Genomic DNA, 22686 nt, shown 5'->3' on the forward strand with positions numbered 1-22686 from the left:
CCTTTGAAGGGGCAACTTCAAATCCTGACTGCAAAGACTGAAAGCAAAATAAATGACCATTGGATACAAAAAGAAAATACTGAAAAGGTCTCTATAATTCATTGGATTGCTAATGGGCGTATAGATCTTACCATTGTGTTTTGCCTTTTTTTTCTTGTTTTGTTTGTCTTTTTGGGGGTTGGTTTGTTTGATTCTTTTTGTTTGTTTTTCTTAACAGGGATTAAGAAAAAGAAAGTAAAAGAAAACCAAGGGGTTTTTTTCCAGACCAAAGTGAGGACTTGGGAAGAAAAAAAAACAAAACAAAACACATAATGTCTCCTGCATCAAAAAAACTTTTCAACATCATTATTTTGGGACTCTCCTTTATGTTTATATTCACTGCTTTCCAGACATGTGGAAACATTGCGGTAGGTGTGAATTTCAACACTTGCCACGTTTCTATCACAGCTATTCATCCTTTCTTCCTTTGTTTCTTTGTTTATGTGTTGGGTTTTTTTTTTGTATGAGTTGTTTTATTTGGGATTCTTTTTTATGTATGAGTTGCTTTATTTGGGATTTTTTTTTAATGTGCCAGCCTCCTTTTGGTTTAGTGTTAGCTTAAGTTGGTTAGCTGGATAAGGAAGCAGTTTATTTCTTTAGGATGATATAGCTGCATTTATAACTGTGCCTGATTTCTTAGAAAGCTGATCAATCTCACCAAATATATGAACTTTAAAATAGTGTCTGTTGTGATACTTGCAACATTTAACTATTACATTGGACCTTCTGATTATTTTTCACAGCCCCTTTCAAAATATTTACCCTAATTGTTATTATTAACCATGCCCCTAGTTTTTCCTAGAGTGTTTTGCCTACTCTAACATATTTTTCTGTTCCAACAAACTATCCATTGAGGGGGAGTGTTGAGGATAGCATCTGACAAGTAGTCAGACTTCCACAATTGCTAGAACTGCCAAGTCACCTTCCATCTGAATAAGTAATTTCCTGCTTTAGAATCGTGTTGCTCTTTGCCTGCTGAAGAAAAATAGAGTATAACATAGTCCAAACCAAATTTACTGTTAGAAGCAGATTTCAGTCTTAATATTTGAATTTTTAGAATCCTACTACTGTCACACTTAGCCCAGATCCTCTAACTTGTGACATTGCTTCAGCATTAGTTACATGCCTGAAGGACAGTTAGATTTCAACATACCTCCTGAGCCTGCAGGTCTTATAGCTTCTCTTTGCTTGCATGCAAGAATGCTTTCTAGTTTCAGACATCTAAATGTCCTTCACTGTGCTGCAGAAATAGCTACTTAAGGTGGTTTTTGTATAGGTTGTAGGGTAGCATGTCCATGAGCACATGAGTTGTGCTTTGATTCGAACCACCTCACTGAAGTAGACCCAGTGCTCATGTAATTTATTGGCATTAAAGTCATTACAAGTGACTTTCCATCAGATCTGCTTGCCAGTCCAACTAACTACATGGTCTCATGATCACTAAAGCTGATTCAAGGGAGAAAAAAAAGGAAGACAAATAACGGGAAGCCAGAAAAGAATAGAAACTCTTAGCAGAAACTCATAGTTAGGTCAAATTAAGAGTATTTTGACACTTGTCCTTTCTTCCTTCACTTTTTAAGCTAAGATTGTCATACATAGGAGAGGTGTTTAGTCAAACAAACATTTTTGTGAAATATTTTAAGGTCTGTGATGAAATCATTTTATTATCCTAAAGTACTAATTACTGCTTCAAACACAGATACTTCCCTGCCCACTGTCTCCTCCACCTTCATTGTGGAGGTGGTGTGAGTTTTGTAATGAACACTTTACATTATTTTAAGTACTTTGTGGAGTCTGTCAACGATTGATTCTGATGTTTGATACTGACTTCAAACTGATGCAAGCCCTGGGATGTATTCTAACATGCCACAATGTGTGCTCTTCTCCTCACAGCAAACTGTTATCACCAATCTAAACAGCACAGATTTTCATGGCAGTGGCTACACGAGGTAATTTACACAGATGTTGTTACTTTGCTCCCTGCAGGGTGAAGCTGGTTATAATTCTCTCTCCCCAGAGATTGTAGTGTTCTGCTGATTTCATGATTTAGTAACAAAGTTAAAGCAGTTTAAAAACAGTCTTCTCCCATTCACTCTACTTCTACTCAATTATTCCTGGCTGAGCTGCCTATCTGTTTTACATGTTTTCTTTGTAGGGAGGAAAAAAAAATCCTCAAACCATACAGTCATCACATTTTATCTTAGGAGATGAAAAATGTGGAAGTTTTAAAACAAAACTGCTAACTAAGGCCTTGCTTGTTTGCCCTTGTGCACCTCTGTGTGGTTGTGTAGGGTAGGTGGTGTGGATCAGTTTCTTCCAGGAAATACTGCAGCAGAACTGTGAAAGGAGCAGTCAGAAAGATGAGAAGCAAACCACAAAAAGCCATCCTGTTGGTTAATTGCACTGGCAAAGCCAAACTTGCCAAGCATGATCAGGGATCTTTTGTATGCCAAAGGAATCTGTCATGTAGGAAAACCTGCTTGCTGCTTTGATGGGTTTACTGTCTTAATTCAAACTAAAAATACAACTGGCATAGAATCTCTCTATAACATTTCTCTAGTGTAGTTGTCATAAGATGAAAATCTGCCTGATAGATGAGGATTTGGAGCAATCTCCTCTATGAGTACTGGGCATGGAAGAGAATAATTATTTTCAAAGCAGTTTGACAAGTGCATGTTACAAGACCTTCTTGTCTGCAGTAGTTTGGGACTCTGTTCAGCAATGCAGGAGACACTCTATACTCCTGCACCCCCATGGGTGAAGGAAACAGAAGAGAGGAAGGAAGTGTTTGACCATGCAAGTTATGCAGCCACTTGTGTCTGTACTTGATGTTTTGGAATAGACTGAACATTCTTAATCAGTTGCACTTATGTCCTGTCTTTTAAGTACTTAATCTCCTCCTTGTTGTTTATTTGTGTAGCATGTCCATTATTTATGGAGTATTCTCTGCATCAAATCTTATCTCACCTTCAGTGGTAGCAATAGTAGGACCTCAGCTCTCCATGGTTGTTAGTGGTGTCTTTTATAGGTAAGTATTAATTTTGAATTTTTTTCCCCTTGAAATCTTAATTTCATTTTTCTTTTCATACCTACGGCTACCACACCATACATGAAAGAGTGCTGGCTAAGGAAGGCATCTTGCAGAGGTACTGCCTCTATCAGTACATGTGTAACTGCAGAGTACTTCAACCTCTGAAAGTGTGTTTTTGCCACAGCATTTCCAGACTCTGCTGACTGTGGTGTTCAGGTTGTGGTCTCCTATTAATGATTGTGGCCAGCAGATCAGGAGAGGTGATTCTTCACCTTTACTCTGCTCTTGTGAGACCCCCACCTTGAATACTGCATCCAGTTCTGGTGTCCCCATCATAAGAAGGACAAAGTTGTTGGTCTGAAGTCCAGAGGAGGGCCACAAAGATGATCCAAGGGCTCTGCTGTGAGGATGGGCTGAGGGACCTGGGGATGTTCATCCTAGAGAAAAGAAGATTCCTGAGGGCACCTTCTAGCTGCCTTCCAGTACCTGAAGGGATCCTGCAGGAAGGCTGCAGAGGGACTTTTCATGAGGGTGTCTAGCAGTAGGGCAAGAGGGAATGGTTTGAAGCTGAAGGAGAGCAGGGTTAGACTGGATCTTAGGAAGATGCTGGAACATGCTGCCCAGGAAGGTTGTGGATGCTTCCTCCCTGGTGGGTGTTCAGGGTCAGGCTGGATGAGACCTTGAGCAGCTGAGTCTAGCTGAGAGGTGTCCTTGCCCATGGTGGAAAGGTTGCAGTAGATGATCTCTGAGGCCCTTTCCAATCTAAGCCATTCTCTGATACATCCATAATGAAGTAAAAAGATTCTCTTTTTTTTTCACCTGCAATCTAAACTATTTTCCAATATCACTTAGGAGAGAGTGGCAGATTTGGCAGATGCTAAGTGAGGGATCTGATAAAGAACATCATCTGCTTTCAATAAACTCCTCTGTTTTATTCTAGCCTATACATTGCAGTTTTTATCCAACCTGCTACGTGGGCTTTCTACACTGCTTCTGTTTTTATTGGCATTGCAGCTGCTGGTAAGAATTGTTCTTGCCCTGTTTCCTAATCTTTACTGTATTTCAGTATGTCTCTAAACTATTATTTCCTGAGGAATATATTCCCTATATTTCAGTGCTCTGGACAGCCCAGGGAAATTGCTTGACTGTAAATTCTGATGAAAACACCATTGGAAGGAACAGTGGAGTATTTTGGGCACTCCTGCAGTCCAGGTGGGCTTTATTTGTTAATCTTTTCTTGGCTGTTTTACATATTCTGCTTTTTACATTTGTCAATGAGTGGGGAACTGTGTCAGGAAGTACTCCCCTGCTGCCTTGCAGTGAAGTGAGAGGGAGAGCTGAAAGCAACATTTCTATTGCCTAGTTCTAGTTTAGAATCTTATTTTATTCTAGTATAGAACAGGGAATGGAAGATGCACATTGCAAGCCTCTGCTCTGGACACAAGATAGCTTCTGTTGGGGAGCATTTGTAACAGAAATCTTGTCGATTGTGGAGGGCTGTGCTAATTTGTGTCAGGATTCTGAGTGCCCTGATGGTCCTGAGCAGCCTCACCTGACACCTCCACCACACCCTTCCCATCTGCCTATGGGCCCAGGAGCCCCATTTAAACTCAGCTCTGGGCTTCTGCTTTTACTGGAGGAGTGATGGTTTCCTGGTCTGCTTCAGCTATGCCTGTGTGTGGCTATGGAGCCTGGTGGTCTACAGAATGACTTCCCTTCTTAGCTCTGTTCTGCCTTGTCACTGAGGGTCTGTGTGGCAGTTACCAGACCTGACTCTGACCTGAACTAACTTCCTGGTTTGATCTCAGACCTGCCTCATTGACAGAAGTTTGTATGATGGTCTGGACTCTTGGCTGACCCTGTCTGCAGCCTTTAGGTCTGCCCTGTGTGCCTTGTCTAAGTATCGTGGGGCTGGACTCTAGCTGATGAGACACCTTCTCTGCTGGATGTTGCCCTCTGACTCTTAGCCTCTCTTCCCTGAGGGAGCACCCAGACCTTGCTGCTCACTGACAACTTGATGTGAAGATACTGAAGTTGGACCTGGGGCTAGATGTCAGAAAAGACATTTCCTTGTTAATGTTCTCTTGACTTAAGCTTTGAGTGCTGCCTCAACTGAAACTGTCATCAGGAGGCTTGGCATCAAGAAAGGAAGTGAGGACAAGGTAGTGGAAGTTGTGTTGCTGCCACTGAGTATTATGTGCAGGTGTGGTTTGTGCCTCTCAGGAGAGTGTCACACAGCTAGGATAATGGCAGACTTAACACCAGTGCACAAGAAGATAAGAGCTGCTGCCTTGAAGAGAGACTAAAAAGGCAGGGACTTTCCTTTGGAGGAAGTGTTTGAGGAGATAAAACTGATGGGTTATAAACCACAAAGGCAGCAGGTGAGCTGAGTGTAGAGCTGTTGTTCACCACATGCTGCTGTGCTAGAACTTGAGTCACTTAGTGAAACTAGAAGAGGGTTGCTTTGAAACAGAGGCAGTCTGTGCAATGGGTGATTCAACGTCTGAAACTTGTTGCCACAGGAGTTGGGATACTGTCAGCAAGATCAGAAAGGGATCAAATAAATTATTTGCAACAGGTCCATACCTTTTACCACCCCTAGTATAGCAGCACTGGCTACTGGGGGATAATGAGAGGAATGGGTTGCTGAAGGTGCTTAGACTGGTGAGCCTGCAGTAGATGGCATTGCTGATGCTGCTGTGGGAACAGAATGCTCTGTGAATAGGAAGGACATCAGTCTGAGCCAGTAGCATCCTTCTTGTGTTCCTTAACGTATCAGTGTGTTATTGGAGTAGCAATTTCCACAAACCCAGCTAATTGTGTGTTTCACAGTGAGCAGAGTGCATGCAAATGAGGAAACCTGACTGCAAGGCTGCTTCGAATCAGTATTCATTCAAAACTGCTGTGCTGTAGGAAGCTGGAGGTAGGAGCACAGAGATTCCCTTGAGTAGTTAACAAGCAATTTAGTGTTGCTGGGTCAGTACTCCAGGCAAGATATGTGACTCTTCTAAGGGTGTATTACAAAATCATCTCTATAAATGTCAGCTCTCTAACCTATTCCCTCCCAAAATTATATATCTAGAGAGAGGCAACTTAGATACAGATTTCCTCATTTTTGCTACCACCTTGTGTTTTGATTCTTGAAAAGCTCGTGGGGAAGAAACTCAAACATTGTGTTTGAGTAAGCAGTTTGCCTGGAGAGTGACTGGTCTTTATTTCTTCCCCAATTGCACAGTGCTAGTTCTTGCACAGAAGGTTACTCTTAAGATGCTGCAGCCTTAACCTTATGACAAAGAAGTGCTCCTCACCTGTCTTGTTCTTTTTATTTGCAGCTTGTTTTTTGGAAACCTTTACATATACTTTGCTTGGCAAGGGAAAACTCACATATCAGGTGAGTATTGCTTGTTTGTATGAAAAGCCAGCCTTTGAAGTGTGGGAGCATGAATAAAAAAAAGGTGGAATGATGGATTGGGAAGTGGCAAGAAACTTGTGCAATAGCAGACAGCTCTTTTTTTTTTGTTTGGTTTTTTTTTTTTTGCAATTTATTGGTAGATAGACTCTACTTCTGGAGTATAGTTTTGATTGTGTTCCATGGTACTCCCAGCCCTTGTGTTCTGTTGTTCTCCTGTGTGCAATGCATTTTGAGTACCTACTTTTAGGATATTGTCTCAAAAGCTAGTATAGAAGAAAGTTTCCCACAAGAGGCTACTCTGGGATTTTTCCCTGTGCAAAGTTCTGCCAAAGTAGGCATGCTTTGGGGAGAAGGCATTCTGGAATGGCTGTTCTGTTCCAAAGTCAGTTACTGCTGTAGCCTATCCTTCTAAATCAGGTTGGAGACTGATTAACTCTTGAAAGAAAGAACATCCCAGTTCACTTCATGGAGCAAGGCACAGGTTAACCAGGGCAGCTGGGCTGAGAGTGGGCAGCTGCTGCTGCTTCAGATGGCAGCAGTGCCAGAAGAGTGTGCAAAGAACTCAGTCTTCCTTTCTTGGCATAGTTAATGAAGACAACTTCCTGATGGGATTGTAATTACTGCTACAGGTTTTTTTTTTTCCTCCTCATTTGACATCATGCTAGACTGGTAAAGAGCAAGAGGTAGGGAGCAGTGAGCTTTATTAATATTCCTAAGAAGCTGGAGTGTGGTTGAGACTCAGTGGTTTTAAAACAGCTTTTTGGCAGCTGTTTAAGGCAAGGTGGGTGGGAGATCAACTAAGAAGTAGAGCAAAATGTAAGATTTTAATAGTCAAAAGCAGGCATTGCTTGAAAAGCAACATTTTTATAAACAAATAGAGTTGATTTTCCTGTTCTCTAGTGACTGAGTTGTCCTTATTGTAGTCTTAGAGTAAAACACTTATTGGAATGGTAAATTCTCTTAATGTTTAAAAGATGAGGCTGCTTCTGGTGGAGTCAATCAGGAATAAGATGCTGACTTTTAAATTATAATTATTTGGCCTCAGAAATACTGCCCTGTTGAGATGAATAGTGCACTTCATGTCTCTGTTAGATCCATCCTTTCAGGTTCTCCATGGACACAGGCTTGTTAGCTCAGCACAGGTTAATTTTTAAAGGTCAGCTCCCACATTCCTTCACCTTGAGCACAAAGGATTACATGTTATTAAAAGCACTGGAGACAGTGGGAACCTGGTGGGCCTGAAATTCTGTGCCTTCTAAGCTTCATTGCTCTTGCTCACCAAGGAATAGAGCAATTAACTGTGAGGGAGTTCTGTTGTTACATTTCCCCCATCTCTAAATGCCTTGAGACTCCTCTTTATTAACAAGTGTTGATATTGGAAGATTTAACAGCATTTAAAAATCAATTCCTCCTTCCTTTTACTACCTAGATAAAAATATGAGAGGCAGTTCAAGGTGAAGCACATCATCTCTTTTTGATCTCTAATCACACAAAGGTTATTTTTAATTCACATGGACCAATTTTACATTTGCCTTTAAGCTAAAGGGGAAATAAATCTGAGTGCAGGAAATATCTTCAGTATCATTCACTTGTTCAACCACAACTATTAGCTGCTTCTTGGATTTTTTTTTTTTTTTTGCCTGCTTAATATCCATAAATGGGAATGACTTTTGTAGTACAGACTTGGCCTTGCCAAACAAATTGCTCAGTGCAGCAGAGCTGGTGTTGGGGCAGAGATGATCTTCCTCCAGCTGCACTTTCTGTGCTGTCCCTTTTCCCTTTAAGACCTTTGTAGTTGTCAAGCCTCCCAGTTTGTGATGTTAGGGCAGTAATATTTCTGATGCTTCTTAAGAGCTGCTTTTAGTAATTTGAAGGGGCTTTTGGGGTACTTGGCTGTGTCCACTCAATTATATAAGTCTTGAAAGATGTCCTTTCTTCTGCTAATAATTTATACTTCCTTTGTTAATTGGCTCCTCCTTGGTCATAGCCTTTGCATGGCAGAAAATGCGAGTGGCGCTTTAATGTGCTGATATTTTATTGGCATGATAAAACTGAGACAGGAATTTGCCAGCAGCTGGGTACCTTTTGATCCATCTGGAAGGTAAGCTAGCAAATCAGTGTTATGTAGTATGTCTGTACTAGTTCTTTTGAAGGTAGCTGAGTTGGTTTGAATTGTTTTTTTGCACGTCTAGTTATGGCTCTTCTTTGTTTTCCCACAGAGAGCGATCGCAGAACTGTCTTCATTGCTCTGACTGTTATCAGTCTTGTGGGCACAGTTCTGTTCTTTCTGATTAGGAAACAAGAGGACACAAAAGCTCCAGGGGAGGAAGATTCTGCTAATGAAATCCTGGAGGACAGCTCGTAAGTGCTTATGGCAATAACATGTTGTCACTTACTTCTTGTGCTCCTGCTCTTCAATGCACAGTTGTGGGTTTGCTTTCCCCTCTCTCCACTGAAAACATAAAAGTTATGAACAACCTGTTCTGTAGAATTTACAGAGCTAACGGAGAAGTGTTGCTGCTGTAACAAGTGAGAACTAATGTTCTTCACATGACATATTTTCAAGGGTTGCATGCAGTGCTCCACATTAAGCTTTGCCACTAATAAGTGCCTTTGGAAAGACAACTTGGACCTCTTTTTTCTCTAGATTAAGACATTCACCATTTATAGTCTGCCTTGCCCTCATCAACACAGCTAAAAGTCTGGAATAAACAAATTATTCCCTCTTTTATAGCTTTATCTGTTACAAATTGAAACATCTTTTCACATCTTCTCTAAATGTATATTACATACATACACCAGCCTGATAAATACATTAGTAATGCATAGGTACACAGATGGGTAGATTCAGTACAACTGATGCCTGAAGCATCAGTTTAAATATTTTTGCTTTGTTTAAAGAACACTGAAAATAGTAGAAAAACATCATTGAATATGTCAGGGAAAAAAAAAAGACATCAAAGATAAAATTGACAGGAGAAAGCTTCTGTCAAGCAGGTTAATTTTTGAATGGCATTCACTAGTGCAGAAAGCAAATCTTGTAGTTAGTAGTTTAGATTCTCAAAGCTTTTAATAATGTATTAGCATATTGCAGTGAGTGCTGGGCTAGAAATTATACAGAAAGCTTGAAAAATAAAGCTGCCTTCCAGCTTAGTGCTCTGCTGTGGTTACCCTTTTTCCATTTTGACCAAGTCATTTATTTACCCAGGTCTGCACAAAACAGACTGACGAGAGCAGTGGCTGCCTTCAGTAAGTAGCTCTATGGAAGAGTTGCTTCAGAAAGTACTGATGTCTCCTTTCCAGCTCTCCATGATTCTGCTGATACTGTGGTCATGTACAAACCACTTAGAACCACCATTTGTGAAGAAATAAGGTTTTAAGAATGCATTTCAGTTATTCCACTTGGAATATAGACCTTCAGAGTGGCCTGCTTGGAAAAATGACTGCCAGATGGCAGTCAGACCCCCATGAGGGTAGTGGAACACTGAAACAGGTTGCCCAGGGAGGTGGTTGGGGAACCATCCCTGGAGATATTCAAGGTGAGGCTTGACAGGTTTCTGGGGAATCTGATCTAGTTGAGGATGCCCCTGCTGACTGCAGAGGGGGTTGGACTGGATGACCTTTGGAGGTCCCTTCCAACCCAGACTATTCTATGATTCTATACTCAGAGACAATTCAGTAAATTTTCACCCTGATAGGAATTCAGTTGTTTGGGCATTTTATTTATTTAGCCTAACCAAAATGGAGTTTGCAACTGGAAAAGCTTGGGAACCACTGAACTCACATGTGGCCAAATTACTGTTGCTGTGTGATTGATGTGAGCTGGCTGGCTGCACTTCAGAAGTGCTCCCTTCACTTTACAATACCAGACAAACAGAGTTTGACTGCAAGCAAAGAAAGTGAAGTAGGCTTCACTTCAATTACACACTGGTATGGCCCAGGAGAAATTTGGAGGGTTACTTCCTTCATGTAGTTTTCAGATCCAAGCTATTTTACAACAGCTTTCTGTATCTAGATGAGCTCAAAACAAAGAGGTCACCACTTGGGAAAGTTAGTGCATGAAAGTTTAAAAAAACAAACCCAGTTCACTAACATAAGTTAACAAAGTATTGATGTGGTGGTTTATTTTGTCAGCAAATGATCCCAGTTAAGGCCAACAATTTTGAACTGGAGTATCTGCAGTTTCCACTGAAGCTGGATGTGGTCTGCCTGTGACTGTTAAATTTGTTTTGAGAACATGGGGGTCTTCACTGAGAATTTGCTTATCTTTGTAGGAGACAATCAGCATGAACTGAAAGGGAGGACAAAAAAAAACAAACCAAGGAGCAGAAAATTGCCTGCTAATTGAAAGCTCTGTATCTCCTCTTTAATTTCAGATAACAACATTTCCTTCAAGGGCGAGTCAGGGTTGGTTTGTTTAGCACTGCAATAAACTCATAGTTTGCAGAATTTTAACCTCTTTTTGGAAAGAGCAAAAGGAAGTGTAAAATGTCTTAATGATGTTATCACTTATTTTCCTTCTCACGTCTTTACAGAGAAATCTATAAAGCTGAGCTTCACCAAAGAGATTCTGCTCCTCAGTGTTACAACAGCCTACACAGGTATGAAGCAAGCAGAGTGTGTAAGCAGTGTCAGGGCATAGCTTGGAATTTTAATCCCAGAGCAAGACTGCAATTCCACCTCTCTGCAAACAGGACCTGGAGATTTCATTTAACTTGGAATAAGTTACTACTGACACTTACGTTCTGGAAAATGGTTTCTGTATTGGAGGGAGGGTGTGCCTATAGCTGCAAGTTGTAGCAGATGTAGTAATGCTTGGTCAGTTGTGAGTCACCCACAGTGAGGGTTAGGCAGGATTTACTTAGCTGTTTTCTGTGTGCTTACTCTATCAGTAGATTCTAGATTGTTCAGTGCAATTGCATTGCATTTGAATCAAAAGTGTTTTTTGGGGACTCCTTCCAGTGTCCTCTTCACTGAGGCCTGGGAGATTACTTAGTGTTCATTTTAGTCTTGGTCCTGTTGGGGAAAAGTTTAGCTATTTTCAACTATTTTTGTCAGTAGTATTTGCTGTGGCAAGAGCTCTCTTTAGCAGCTGTAATTGAACTTGGTCTGCCATTGTTAGACATTTATTTTTGCTGTACACTAAAGAGATTCTTCCACAAAAACATTATAAAATGTTCAAAATGTTACTGGGATCCTTTAAGGAATTTTTTGGGGGTGGTTTCTTGCTCCTTAATTGACTTCAGCTGTAGATCTGTTCGTGGTCAAATGAAGTTTTAGGAGGAACAGATGCATTGGAGAATAAGTCTTATGAGGAGCAACTGAAGGGGCTGGGGCTGTTCAGTTTGGAGAAGAGGAGGCTGAGAGGAGACCTCATTGCTCTCTACAACTACATGGAAAGATGTTGTAGAGAGGCTGGTGCTGGTCTCTTCTCACAGGTAATTGGTGATAGAACAAGAGGGTAATGGCCTCAAGCTATGACTGAGTAGGTTTGGACTGGACATTAGGAAAAAAATTTTCCCAGCAAGAGTGGTCAGGGATTGGAATGTGCTGCCCAGGGAGGTGGTGGAGTCACCAACCCCTGGATGTGTTTAAAGGTGGCTTGAATGTGGTGTTTGGGGATATGGTTTAGGGGTGGACCTTGTAGAGTAGGGTTCTGGGTTGGACTTGATGATCCTGAGGGTCTTTTCCAACCTGAATACTTTTGTGGTTCTGTGATTTTAAGACCCTCAGCTCTGAGTAACTCTTTGGAAGAATTGTCTTCTCACCCACAAGAGCTAACAACAGTCTGTAACAGTGCTGTAACACTTGCTGTGGCTTGCAGTCAGCTTCTGGTAGAGAAATAACAACAGTAGCTGTGAAGCCAGCTTGTGCCAGCCACTAATCTGAGTTACAAGTCACTTCACAGTGTTGTGTTAACACAAATTGACTAACTCCAACGCCTCCTGGATGTTTAGTGCAAGCAGAACGTGAAGCAAGGTAAGAAGGGAAGGGAGTCAGTCAGGTTTTGCCTGATTGATCTGGAATTTGGTCTTGTAGGTAGCAGGAAAAAAAATCAATCAATCCAGCTTGCTGGATTGCTGCCATCTGGTGGCTTTGGCCAATATTGCTGCTTGATGTGGGAGAACAAAATCCCATGAGGCCAGCAAAAGCTTTTCTTTCCAAAACTGATGGTGGAATTAAGACTGCTCAAAGCTCATCCCTTCTATGAGGCTCTACAGTTACCATGTCAGGTAACCTACTCTGTGTAGATCAGGGGTACAGTATTTTTGCAGCATCAAAAGGCAAAGAAGGTAAATTGGAAAAAAAAAAAAGTATTTTTCTAAGAGTTTTTCTTTGAGCATCACACTTTGCATTGATTTAAATACATTTTTTGTTAAAGAGTTGGCAGTTTTACACTGATGGTTGGTTGTAATCACTCTGCTTGACACAGCTGACTCTCCTCATGGTAATGGCAGTAGAAAGAAGAGTTTTGAACTAACAGCAGTTGCTCTTTCTCACTTTTTAGTTCATTATCTGTAGCAAAGTTGCAGGCCATTGCAGCAATCTTAGCTCTTTTGGTATTTGGGGATGCAGGAAGGCTCTCTTAAGAATGCCATGGGATGGTTTGGGTTGGAAGGCAACCCTAAAGATCATCTAGTTCTAACTCACTTGCCATAGACAGGGACACCTTCTACTAGACCAGGTTGTTCAAGCCTTATTCCAACCTGGCCTTGAACACTGCCAGGCTTGGGAACCTCCACAGCTTTTCTGGTCAACCCATTCCAGTGCCTCACCACCCTCATGGGTAAGGATTTCTTCCTAATGTCTGATCTAAATCCAATTTCTTCCAGTTTGAAGCCATTACCCTTCATCCTGTCACTCCTTGCTTTTGTAAGCAGTCCCTCTCCAGCTCTCCTGTAGCCCTCTTAGATACTGAAAGGCTGCAATAAGATCTCTCTGGAGTCTTCTCCAAGCTGAACAACCTCATAATGTGAGGAGAACAGAAGAATTTAGATGTGAAATCCCAAAGTGCCTGAAAAGCAGACATATAAACTGTATGTAGGGACTGTCAAGAGAAGCAGGACTGCACCCACGTGCATGTGACACTCTTCAGTGGCACTTTAATATAGCTTTTGTCAACTGGCATAGGAGAATGATCATAATTACAGAGTTTAAAATCCCTTAATTGCTCCTATTACACATACCTGATTTCAATATATGCTTTGAGAAGGTACTTTAGGGGAAAGAAAAACCAAACCAGCCTTTAGACACAGCTTTTTAATAACTTTGATCTCATCTATCCATTTTGTTTGGTTTCTTGCAAGGTTTGGAATTAACCTTCTTTTCTGGAGTGTATGGAACATGCATTGGTGCTGTGAATAGGTTTGGCAGTGAGGAGAAAAGCCTCATTGGGCTCTCTGGCATTTTTACTGGTGTTGGAGAAATTTTAGGTGAGTCTTCAAATTTACTACCTTCTAGTCAAAAAAAAGGGATTCAGGTGATGTAGTTATTTCAAATGGTTTTATTTCACTCTATAGTGTTTTTTCAAGCTTCCAGCAATGATTATGTGAACAAAAAAAAAAAAAGAAATAAAATTGTCAGTGTGGTTCCTTACTGCACTGTGAGTTATGTTACACCCTAGAAAGTGAATGTGGGCCAGGATGTGAAATAGTGGGGACCATGAATCCTATGATTTTGTGTTCTTTTGGGGTTAGTACAAAGACATAAATAAGACTTAGGGTACAGTGTTGTTAGGGAGCTTTCAGCATTTTGATATTCTGTTTTTAAATAGCAGCTGCTTTGGTTTTCATTAGTCCTGAAGTGGTGTAACACACTTATTAAGTATTACACTAAAGATTTCTTTAAAAAAAAGTTAGCTAGTGTTAAATGAGAGCTGAGAGTTGAATAAAATTGAATGCAAGGAATGTTCATTAAGTAAATTATTCTGGTTTTGTGCTTAAACTCAAGCGCTGCAGTGTTTAGGGACACCCCAGACCCCACTGCCTTTAGGGACACCCCAGACCCCACTGCCTTTAGGGACACCCCAGACCCCACTGCCTTTAGGGACACCCCAGACCCCACTGCCTTTGCTCACTGGCAGCTTGGATCCATAGAGATGCATTTTTATTTTTGTGTTAGCAAATAAGAGCTAAGCACCAGGCCATCCATTTTCACTGAGTACTGTTGCAGTGCTGGAGGAAACAGTGGCTGCTGGGATGAATATTGCAGAAAGGTTAAGTGTCTTCATCTGCAATCATCTGATAAATCTCTTGCCCACGTTTCCCAGGTGTCTCTGGCAACCCAAAGGTTGTGCCAGCTGGCAGATGGGGCTGGTAGGTCAGGCAGACTCCTTGGGGCTGTTTTCCTCTCTCTCAGCCTTTCATTTAGCCACTATGGGGCTTATAATCTAAGTTTATAATCTCTCATCATTTTTATTGCAGTGTTTTAAGTTTGGTTCTTTTCTTGACATCTTCAGCTCTGATGTAATTATCCAATCTTGTCCACTTGCACAGGTGGAGGAATCTTTGGTTTGCTGAGCAAGAGTAATCGTTTTGGCAGGAACCCCATTGTGATGCTGGGCATCCTTGTCCATTTCATAGCCTTTTATTTAATCTTTTTCAACATGCCAAATGATGCCCCCATTGCTCCTATGGAAGGAACAGATGATGTTGCTTACATGATTCCCAGGTATGTAAATGCTTTCCTTCAGTTGTAGCAGCCAAAGATGTGCATAAAGAACATGTCCAACACCCCTGGAAGCTGCTTTTCCATGTAGTGACTAATGCCACAGAAAAGGCTTTCAGGAATCCTCTTTGCTAAAGGTAGACATTCTACCAGTGTGCACCCCAATTAGGAGCTTTAAATGGCATAAGAATAAAAAGCTTGAATCATAAAAGGTTAGGGGTTGGAAAGGACTGCTGGAGATCGAGCCCAACCCCCCTGCCAAAGCAGGATCACCTAGGGCAAGCTGCACAGGAATGCATCCAGGAAGGTTTTGAAACTCTCCAGAGAAGGAGACTCCACAACCTCTCTGGGCAGCCTGCTCCAGTGCTGTGTCACACTTAAAGAATTTTTTCCTCATGTTGAGGTTCCAGCTTGTACCCATTGTTCCTTGTCCTATCACTGAGCACCACTGAAAAGAGCCTGGAATCTTCATCTTGACACCCACCCCTTAGATATTAACAAGATCCCCTCTCATCCTTCTCTCTCCAGACTTAACAGCCCCAGTTCTCTCAGTCTGTCTTCATAGGAGAGTTGTTCAAGTCCTTTTATCATCCTTGTAGCTCCCTGTTGGACTCTCTCCAGCAGCTCTCTGACTTTCTTGAAGTGTGCCCAAAACTGGACACAATATTGTGGTCTGACCAGGGTGGGGAGGAGGGGGAGGAGAACCTCCCTAGACATTCTAGACCCTTTTCTTGATGCACCCCAGGATAAGTTGGTAGCAATTCTCTTGCTGAGAACTGAGATTCTTAGTATCTAGTACAATGGTGAGAGCAGCAACTGTTGTGTACTGGATGGCAGGAGCTCAGTTTCCTTTAAACCAACATTGGGCTCCAGTTTTACTCCAGCTGGGAGCACTTTGCACTATTGTACTGCTTTCCAAAGTCACTGAATGCTGGTTGTCCAAGTCTACCTGGAGCTAGGCTGTGCTTGTCTCCCTCAGGCCTAGGGGAAGACTGTAGGGAGCTTTGTCTCATCGTTGCAACTTAACTTTTTGGGAGTGTATTTGTCCAGTTTGTCTGCAATTACACTTTTGTCAGTTTGTGCAGCCAGCTCTAAGCATTTGTGCCTGTGCTGGTGACACTTCTTTATCTGGAGTATTTTGCTGCCAAAGTCAATTGGTATTTCTGTAACGTTCCTGCAGTTTCTGTGAACTCCCCATGTGTTCCATCACTGCCTTGTAGAGTTTGTGGCTCCAGGCACCAAAATGAACTCTTCTAGTGGATCTAATTCACTGACTGCAGGTCACAGTCACAGAAGTCTTGGCACTCAAGAAATTAAAACGTGATGTAGCGATGCCTTTTGCCAAGCCAAATGTTCCCAATTATTTACAGTGAAATTTAAAAGTTTGGTAAATTTCATCCCTTCTTGCTGCCTTCCAATACCAGAAGGGATCCTGCAGGAAGGCTGCGAAGGGATATTTGGTGAGGGTGTATAGCAACAGGACAAGGGGGGAAGGGTTTTAAGCTGATGGGGAGAGCGGGGTTAGACTGGATCTTAGGAAGAATTTCTCCAGTATGAGGGTGGTGAGACTCTGGAATAGGCTGCCCAAGGAGGTTGTGGATGCCTCCTCCCTGGGGGTGTTCAAGGCCAGATTTGATGAGGCCTTGAGCAGCTGTGTCTAGTTGAGGTGTCCTTGCCCACAGCAGGGAGGTTGGAGTAGATGATCTCTAAGGTCCTTTCCAGCCTCAGCCATTCTGTGATTCCCTTGTCACTTTCCAAATAAGCCTGCCAGAAATAGTTCCTACATGTGTAAGCTGTTTGAACATGCACCTTCTAAAATTGATTCACTTTCTCCTCCAGCAAAGAGGTGGCCATCTTCTGCAGCTTCCTGCTGGGCCTGGGGGACAGCTGCTTCAACACCCAGCTCCTCAGTATCTTAGGATTCCTGTATTCAGAAGACAGTGCTCCTGCCTTTGCCATCTTCAAGTTTGTTCAGGTATTACAGCACACAGCCTTTTGAAAGTCTGACTGTTGGTTTGGTATTGAAATACTGATCTTGTTTCATTAAGGGGCTAAGGACAATTAGGTTTCTGCAAAGGATTTCAGCTTGTTTTTATCTTTCACAAGATTTTAGGTAGGAGTGGCTTGACTGTAGAGCTTGGTGTGATTACATAATGAAGCTGCTATTACTTAAAGGTTTGGAGGGAGCTTAGTGGTGGGAATTGCAAAGTCAAAAGTCTAGTCCAGCTAACTAGATTGATTTTATTTAAATCATCCTTGACTGGATTTATTTACTCAAGTCTTTGTCAGAAGGGTGTGAATTAAAAGGAGATGAGTTGTGTAAACAGTGGTTAAAGTGTTTATGGATGTTTTATCTTGTCCCTGAGAGTTTCCAAGTAGGTATGTAGACCCAAGAAGAATTAAATCATGTTTAGCTGTCCTTAGTTGTCTGAATGCCAAATTAAGTGTATCTATGGTAGCTCAATGAAAAGTTTTCTTACAAGATGAACACAGCTGCTGTGTCAGCTTGTGTTAATCTTGTTTGCTAACTGAACTTTCCAGGTCAAGCTCTGTGTTGACCAGAGATATTGGCAGAAAAATGGTGGTGCAAAGCTCTGTGTGTGCATGGTCACACCAGCAGCAAGCTGGTGCTGGGAGCAGAGCTCAGCCTAGGTCTAGTTCAAAAGATGACAGCTGCTTGCTTCAGAAAGCTCTTTTCTTTTCCCTTGTGCACAACTCTGGTGATATTCTCAGTGATATTATGAGGATAGGCTGAGGGAGCTGGGGGTGTTCAGCCTGGAGAAGAGAAGACTCTTGGGGGGACCTTACAGCTGCTACATGAAGGGATCCTACAGGAAGGCTGCAGAGGGACTTTTCATAAGGGTGTCTAGAGACAGGACAAGGGAGAATGGTTTGAAGTTGAGGGAGAGTAGGGTTAGACTGGATCTTAGGAAGATGTTCCTCAGTATGAGGGTGGTGAGACTCTGAAATAGGTTATTCAAGGATGTTGTGGATGCCTCCTCCCTGGGGGTGTTCAAGACCAGGCTGGAGGAGGCCTTGAGCAGCTGTGTCTAGTTGAGAGGTGTCCTTGCCCACAGCAGGGAGGTTGGAGTAGATGATCTCTGAGGTGCCTTCCAACCTAGGGCCATTCTATGATGATTGTATGATATGTCAGAATCTGAGATAGACATGGGATACAGAGATTCTTTAAATGAGTTCTAATGACAGTTTTAATTTCAAAAATAGATTGCAGGTAAGACCCTCTGCTTTTCAAAACCTCCAGCTGCTTTGCTCTGCAATAGTTTGTGATGCTGTGAAACTGCAGACAGCTTTCTGGGTTGTGTCTTGAAGCCTTCCCTGGCAGTGTTGTTTCCACACAAACTGTCTTCAAATACCAGAGAACTGCACTTGAGATGCTACAAACACTTCTGTGTTCTCTTTCTGCAGTGAACACTGTTCAAATAAGAAGTAAAAACTACATCTGTTGCATATCAAAACATATGTTGAGGTTTTAAGATCCTTTATCTCCTGGAAGCATGCTGCTGAGAGTTGCATATTGAGCTGTGTATGTCAGTTTGGTAATCCTTGGGTAGTAATACTCATGGAAATCTCCACTAATAATCTTTTTTTCTGTGTTTTCTCTTAGTCCATCTGTGCTGCAGTTGCATATTTCTACAGCAACTACTTCCTTCTGCAGTGGCAGCTCCTGATCATGGTGGTTGTGGGCTTCTTTGGAACAATTACCTTCTTCCTAGTGGAGTGGGAAGCAGCAACAGTTCTTGCTGCCCGTGGCTCAGACTACAGCAGCATCTGATCCAGACACTGTGCCTGGTCCTGTGTAAGGAAAAATACTTCCTGTGAAGTGATGAGAGGAGGTGAAAAGACCAAGCTGCAGCAGAGGTTAAGATGGAGGAAGCTCCTACTAAATCACCATCAGTCTGACAATGTGAAGCATGGGAGGAAAAAAAAAAAAAGCCAGATTGGAAAGGCTTTCTTTTTACCCTGCTTTAATCAACTGAGCTTGGTGTGCATGTTCTTAAAACTGTGCTATTAGAAGTGGAAGCAAATGCAGAGATCTGAGTATTGAACAGTTCTGTTCTGAGATGTACCTTTCAGAATGTAATTGCCTAATTTCACTCCACCAGACACTACAGAATTAGTTTCTTCTTTTTTTTTTTTTTTTTTTTTTTTCCCCTCCCTTAAATTATTTTTCCTATATTCTCATTCTGCAAACACTTCATCTCTGGTATGGAACGAGTGATAATTTTTTATCAGATACGTTATATCCCAGAGTGTGTCTGCACAACAGAAATCAATTTAGGTCATTGGCTTTTTCAACAATTAGATATGTGGAAGTATTTCTGTGGGAAGTGTTGCTGCCTTATTCTGTACCACCCAGCTCCTGCTTCATGTTCTTGCATTTCATCAGATGCAAGGGGTTGGTTTGGTTGGTTGTTGGCTTTTTTTGGGGTGGGGTGGATTTTTTTATTTGATTTTTTTTTTTTGTTTGGTTTGTTTTTTTTTAAGAAAGGGAATGAGGCTGTAGTGTGTCAGGAAAGGTTTTAGAAGAATTTAAGGAATTCAGGATGAGATCCTGGTGTCTGTGAAATACTGGTAGTTGAAAACAGCCTCTTGGTTCAGCATCTCAGGATTGCACTGTTGGGATGGCTGCTGGAACTCTCTCAGGGCAGTGCTATATGAAGGACCCCAAGGCATGGCTTCCCTCCCAAATATTATAGAATTGTTTTGGTTGGAAAAGACCTCTGAGATGATTGAGTCCAATCATTGACCTAACATTGTTATTGCCATTAAACCACAGCCCCAAGTGCCATGTCCACAGGTTTCTTGAACACCTCCAAGGACAGTGACTCCACTACCTCCCTGGGTAATTTATTCTAATGGCTGACCACTCTTTCCTTAAAGAAATTTTTCCTAATATCCAATATAAACCTGCCCTTGCAAAATTTCAGGTCATTTCCTCTTGTCCTAGAGGAAGACGCTTTCCAAAAGGACCTTTCTACAATGTCCTTTTGATTTCAAGGAAATCTTCCTCCTGATCTGTGATGGGAACATTGTCTGAGTACAAGTGAAGTACAAACCAGCTTCAGAATGTGAACTGCAAGGAAATAACTTTGCAGTGTTTATTTTACTGCCTAGTCTGAAAACACCTGAAAGGCTTGGTGCCAATGTTTTCATTCAGTGTATTTTGGGAAGCCTGTGCTGTAATCTTATGCTGCCAAATTGCACAGTAACCAGATTTTAATCCAAAAACTCTTAAGAGATGATGTCACTCAGGCAGCAAATGCAACTCACCTTCATTTTGATGTCTGCATGACTCTGCAGCACTTGCAGCTTTGTTTCTGTCTAGTGGGCAAACAAGATGTGACTGAGAGCAGTGGGGACCACAAGAAGATGCTTTAGAGACTCCATGTAGGAGAAGTTACCACTCCCCAACCTTTTTTTTTTTTTTTTTTTTTGGTGCACAGTCAGGATGCTGATGTCTTATCTTTAAAGACAAGTTAATAAAAGTGGACTCAGTGTGTATCAGTATCTCTTGCATGTCAGAGCTACATAGGTGTGCCCAAGGTTAAACTTGATGAGGGACTACAGTATCTCCTGTGACATTTGCTGTCACTTCTGCTCTCACAGGACATGGAACACAGCTCCCAGGAAGCACAGCAGCCAACCAGCAGAGGGGGATTACCTTACAGCCTTATGGAAGGAGATCTTTAAATTCACTGCAGGTTTTTGCTGTGAGATCAGTAAGGTGTTAATGGGAGGATGAGAGAGCACCTGAACACTTGGCAGGCAAAGAAATCCGTGAGGCCAGCCAGGAGAAGAGAGCCTTTGTGTATTCCCAGGAGATAGAATGAATGATGTAAAAGAGAATGAGAGAGAACATGCATTTATCCAGGGGTTACCTAAGCCACTCCAATTTGTCAGGCAAACTGAAAAGGCATTCAGGATTCAATCAATATATATTCAATTAATGTGACTAGCAGCACTCTAATGTCTCTCAGCCACTCCTGGTAGCCTCTAATTTGAAGTGTACTGTAAAAAGTGTAGCTGCTGGGATGCTGCCAGTAGTTAGAATTCTCTTGCAGCTACACATTTGTATTTTCTCCCCAGTACCAGAAGGGCTAAAGGGATTTTTTTTTTTTTAATTTTCTATATCTTTTAAGGTAAGCCATTGCTGACTTTTGTCTCCAAACTTAACTTCCTGGGCCCTGTTTTCCCTTATGTATCAGTGAGAGAAGGAAGACTTGAAAGTTCACAAGGGACAATTGTGTCTTGCAGTACAGAAAAATGATTCTTTGGGTCTTGTGGTGGTGAGGAACTTAGAAATACCTTTAAAACAAAGCCATTTATTGGAGCTAGGTTACAGCTCTTCAGGAGGCTGCTTTTTAAATTGGTCACCCTTAATGATGAACTTCTGTGGTGTTCCTATGCCATGGTGTCAACTCTTTCATTAAGAATTAAATTGCTAAGTTTTTGTGGTTTCAGCAAGCCTTTTGAGACTGACTCTCAGGGATCCTAAGGAACTAGGACTTGTGGATTTTCAGTACCTCTGTGAATCTGATGCTTTTGCTTTTTCTCTTTGTTCTGCTTGGTCTGACTATCAGATAATGTTAGAAGGCTGTTCAGAGCTATTTATTGGGTTGTTCAAGTGAAGTCTTACTGCTCTGTGACAAATCTTGCAAGAAATCATGAAATTCTCAGAACTGCATCATGGATAACCAATTTGTTTTACTATTAACTATGTAAGTAGTGCTTTGACATCTGATCTGGAGAGATAGTTCTCAGGTAATCAAGCTGGGAGATGCTCATGATTGCTTTTCACTTCCATTTCTTTGATTTGACAGGAGGTGAAGAACCCACCCAGCTACACACAACTGTTTGGTCATAACCAATGCTGACATCCATTTAGGATTCCATCTCTTAATCTTTTTATCAGCATTTACCAGCCCTGAGCCTGCATCCTGTTCATTTTACCCCCCTGGCCTTTGGGCAATCCCATGTTAATCTGAACTGAGAGCTTACTGTTAAATTAAGTGGGATTTGAGAAGAGGCTTTGGCAATATTTGTGACATTGTGGGTTTGGTTTATATTGAGGATTTTTATCTTCATAAGCACAATTGCACACTAAGTTGCTTGGGTTTCTTGAAACGAAGTCTTTGTTTTGTTGTGGTTCTTCTTTAATCCTTTTAGGTTGTTAAGGTTTGATCTATCCCATCCCAAGTTTTTCATGCAGATACTAAAGAAGAAATGAAAATTGGGTACTTGTCAGCATTTGAGTGCCAAAGAAGCTGTTAGGCATTTAAAGGCTAATTTCTATCTTACTTCAATCTTGCCAGTTGGTGTTCATCTTGATATGAGTGTTTGGAAAGAGGAAACTTCTGCAGCTGTAGAAGCTGCTCATAATTAAGGGATGGGCTTTTAACTTGTGTTAATTTCACAGATTCATAGAATGGTTTGAGTTGGAAGGGACCTTGAAGATCATCTAGTTCCAACCCCCCTGCCACGGGCAGAGACACCTTCCAGTAGACCAGGCTGCTCA

At 41.7% G+C, this 22686-nt stretch overlaps 1 protein-coding gene across 2 annotated transcripts; it reads left to right on the forward strand.

Annotated features, from left to right (window-relative positions):
* The first annotated feature begins 311 nt into the window (after positions 1-311).
* On the forward strand, positions 312-18942 carry MFSD11 (major facilitator superfamily domain containing 11). Of its 2 annotated transcripts, XM_054393798.1 has the most exons (13): positions 312-407; positions 1933-1988; positions 2960-3067; positions 4011-4090; positions 4186-4282; positions 6403-6461; positions 8702-8843; positions 9691-9731; positions 11018-11083; positions 13790-13915; positions 14978-15152; positions 16989-17124; positions 18775-18942. In XM_054393798.1, exons 1-13 carry the CDS (start codon positions 312-314, stop codon positions 18940-18942), a joined length of 1350 nt encoding a protein of 449 aa, XP_054249773.1. The 2 variants fall into 2 exon arrangements, with proteins under 2 accessions (XP_054249773.1, XP_054249774.1); XM_054393799.1 differs by lacking the exons at positions 4186-4282; positions 6403-6461.
* The last annotated feature ends 3744 nt before the right edge of the window (positions 18943-22686 follow it).

This window comes from Indicator indicator, chromosome 29, assembly GCF_027791375.1.
Source record: "Indicator indicator isolate 239-I01 chromosome 29, UM_Iind_1.1, whole genome shotgun sequence".
Taxonomy (NCBI): Eukaryota; Metazoa; Chordata; class Aves; order Piciformes; family Indicatoridae; genus Indicator; species Indicator indicator.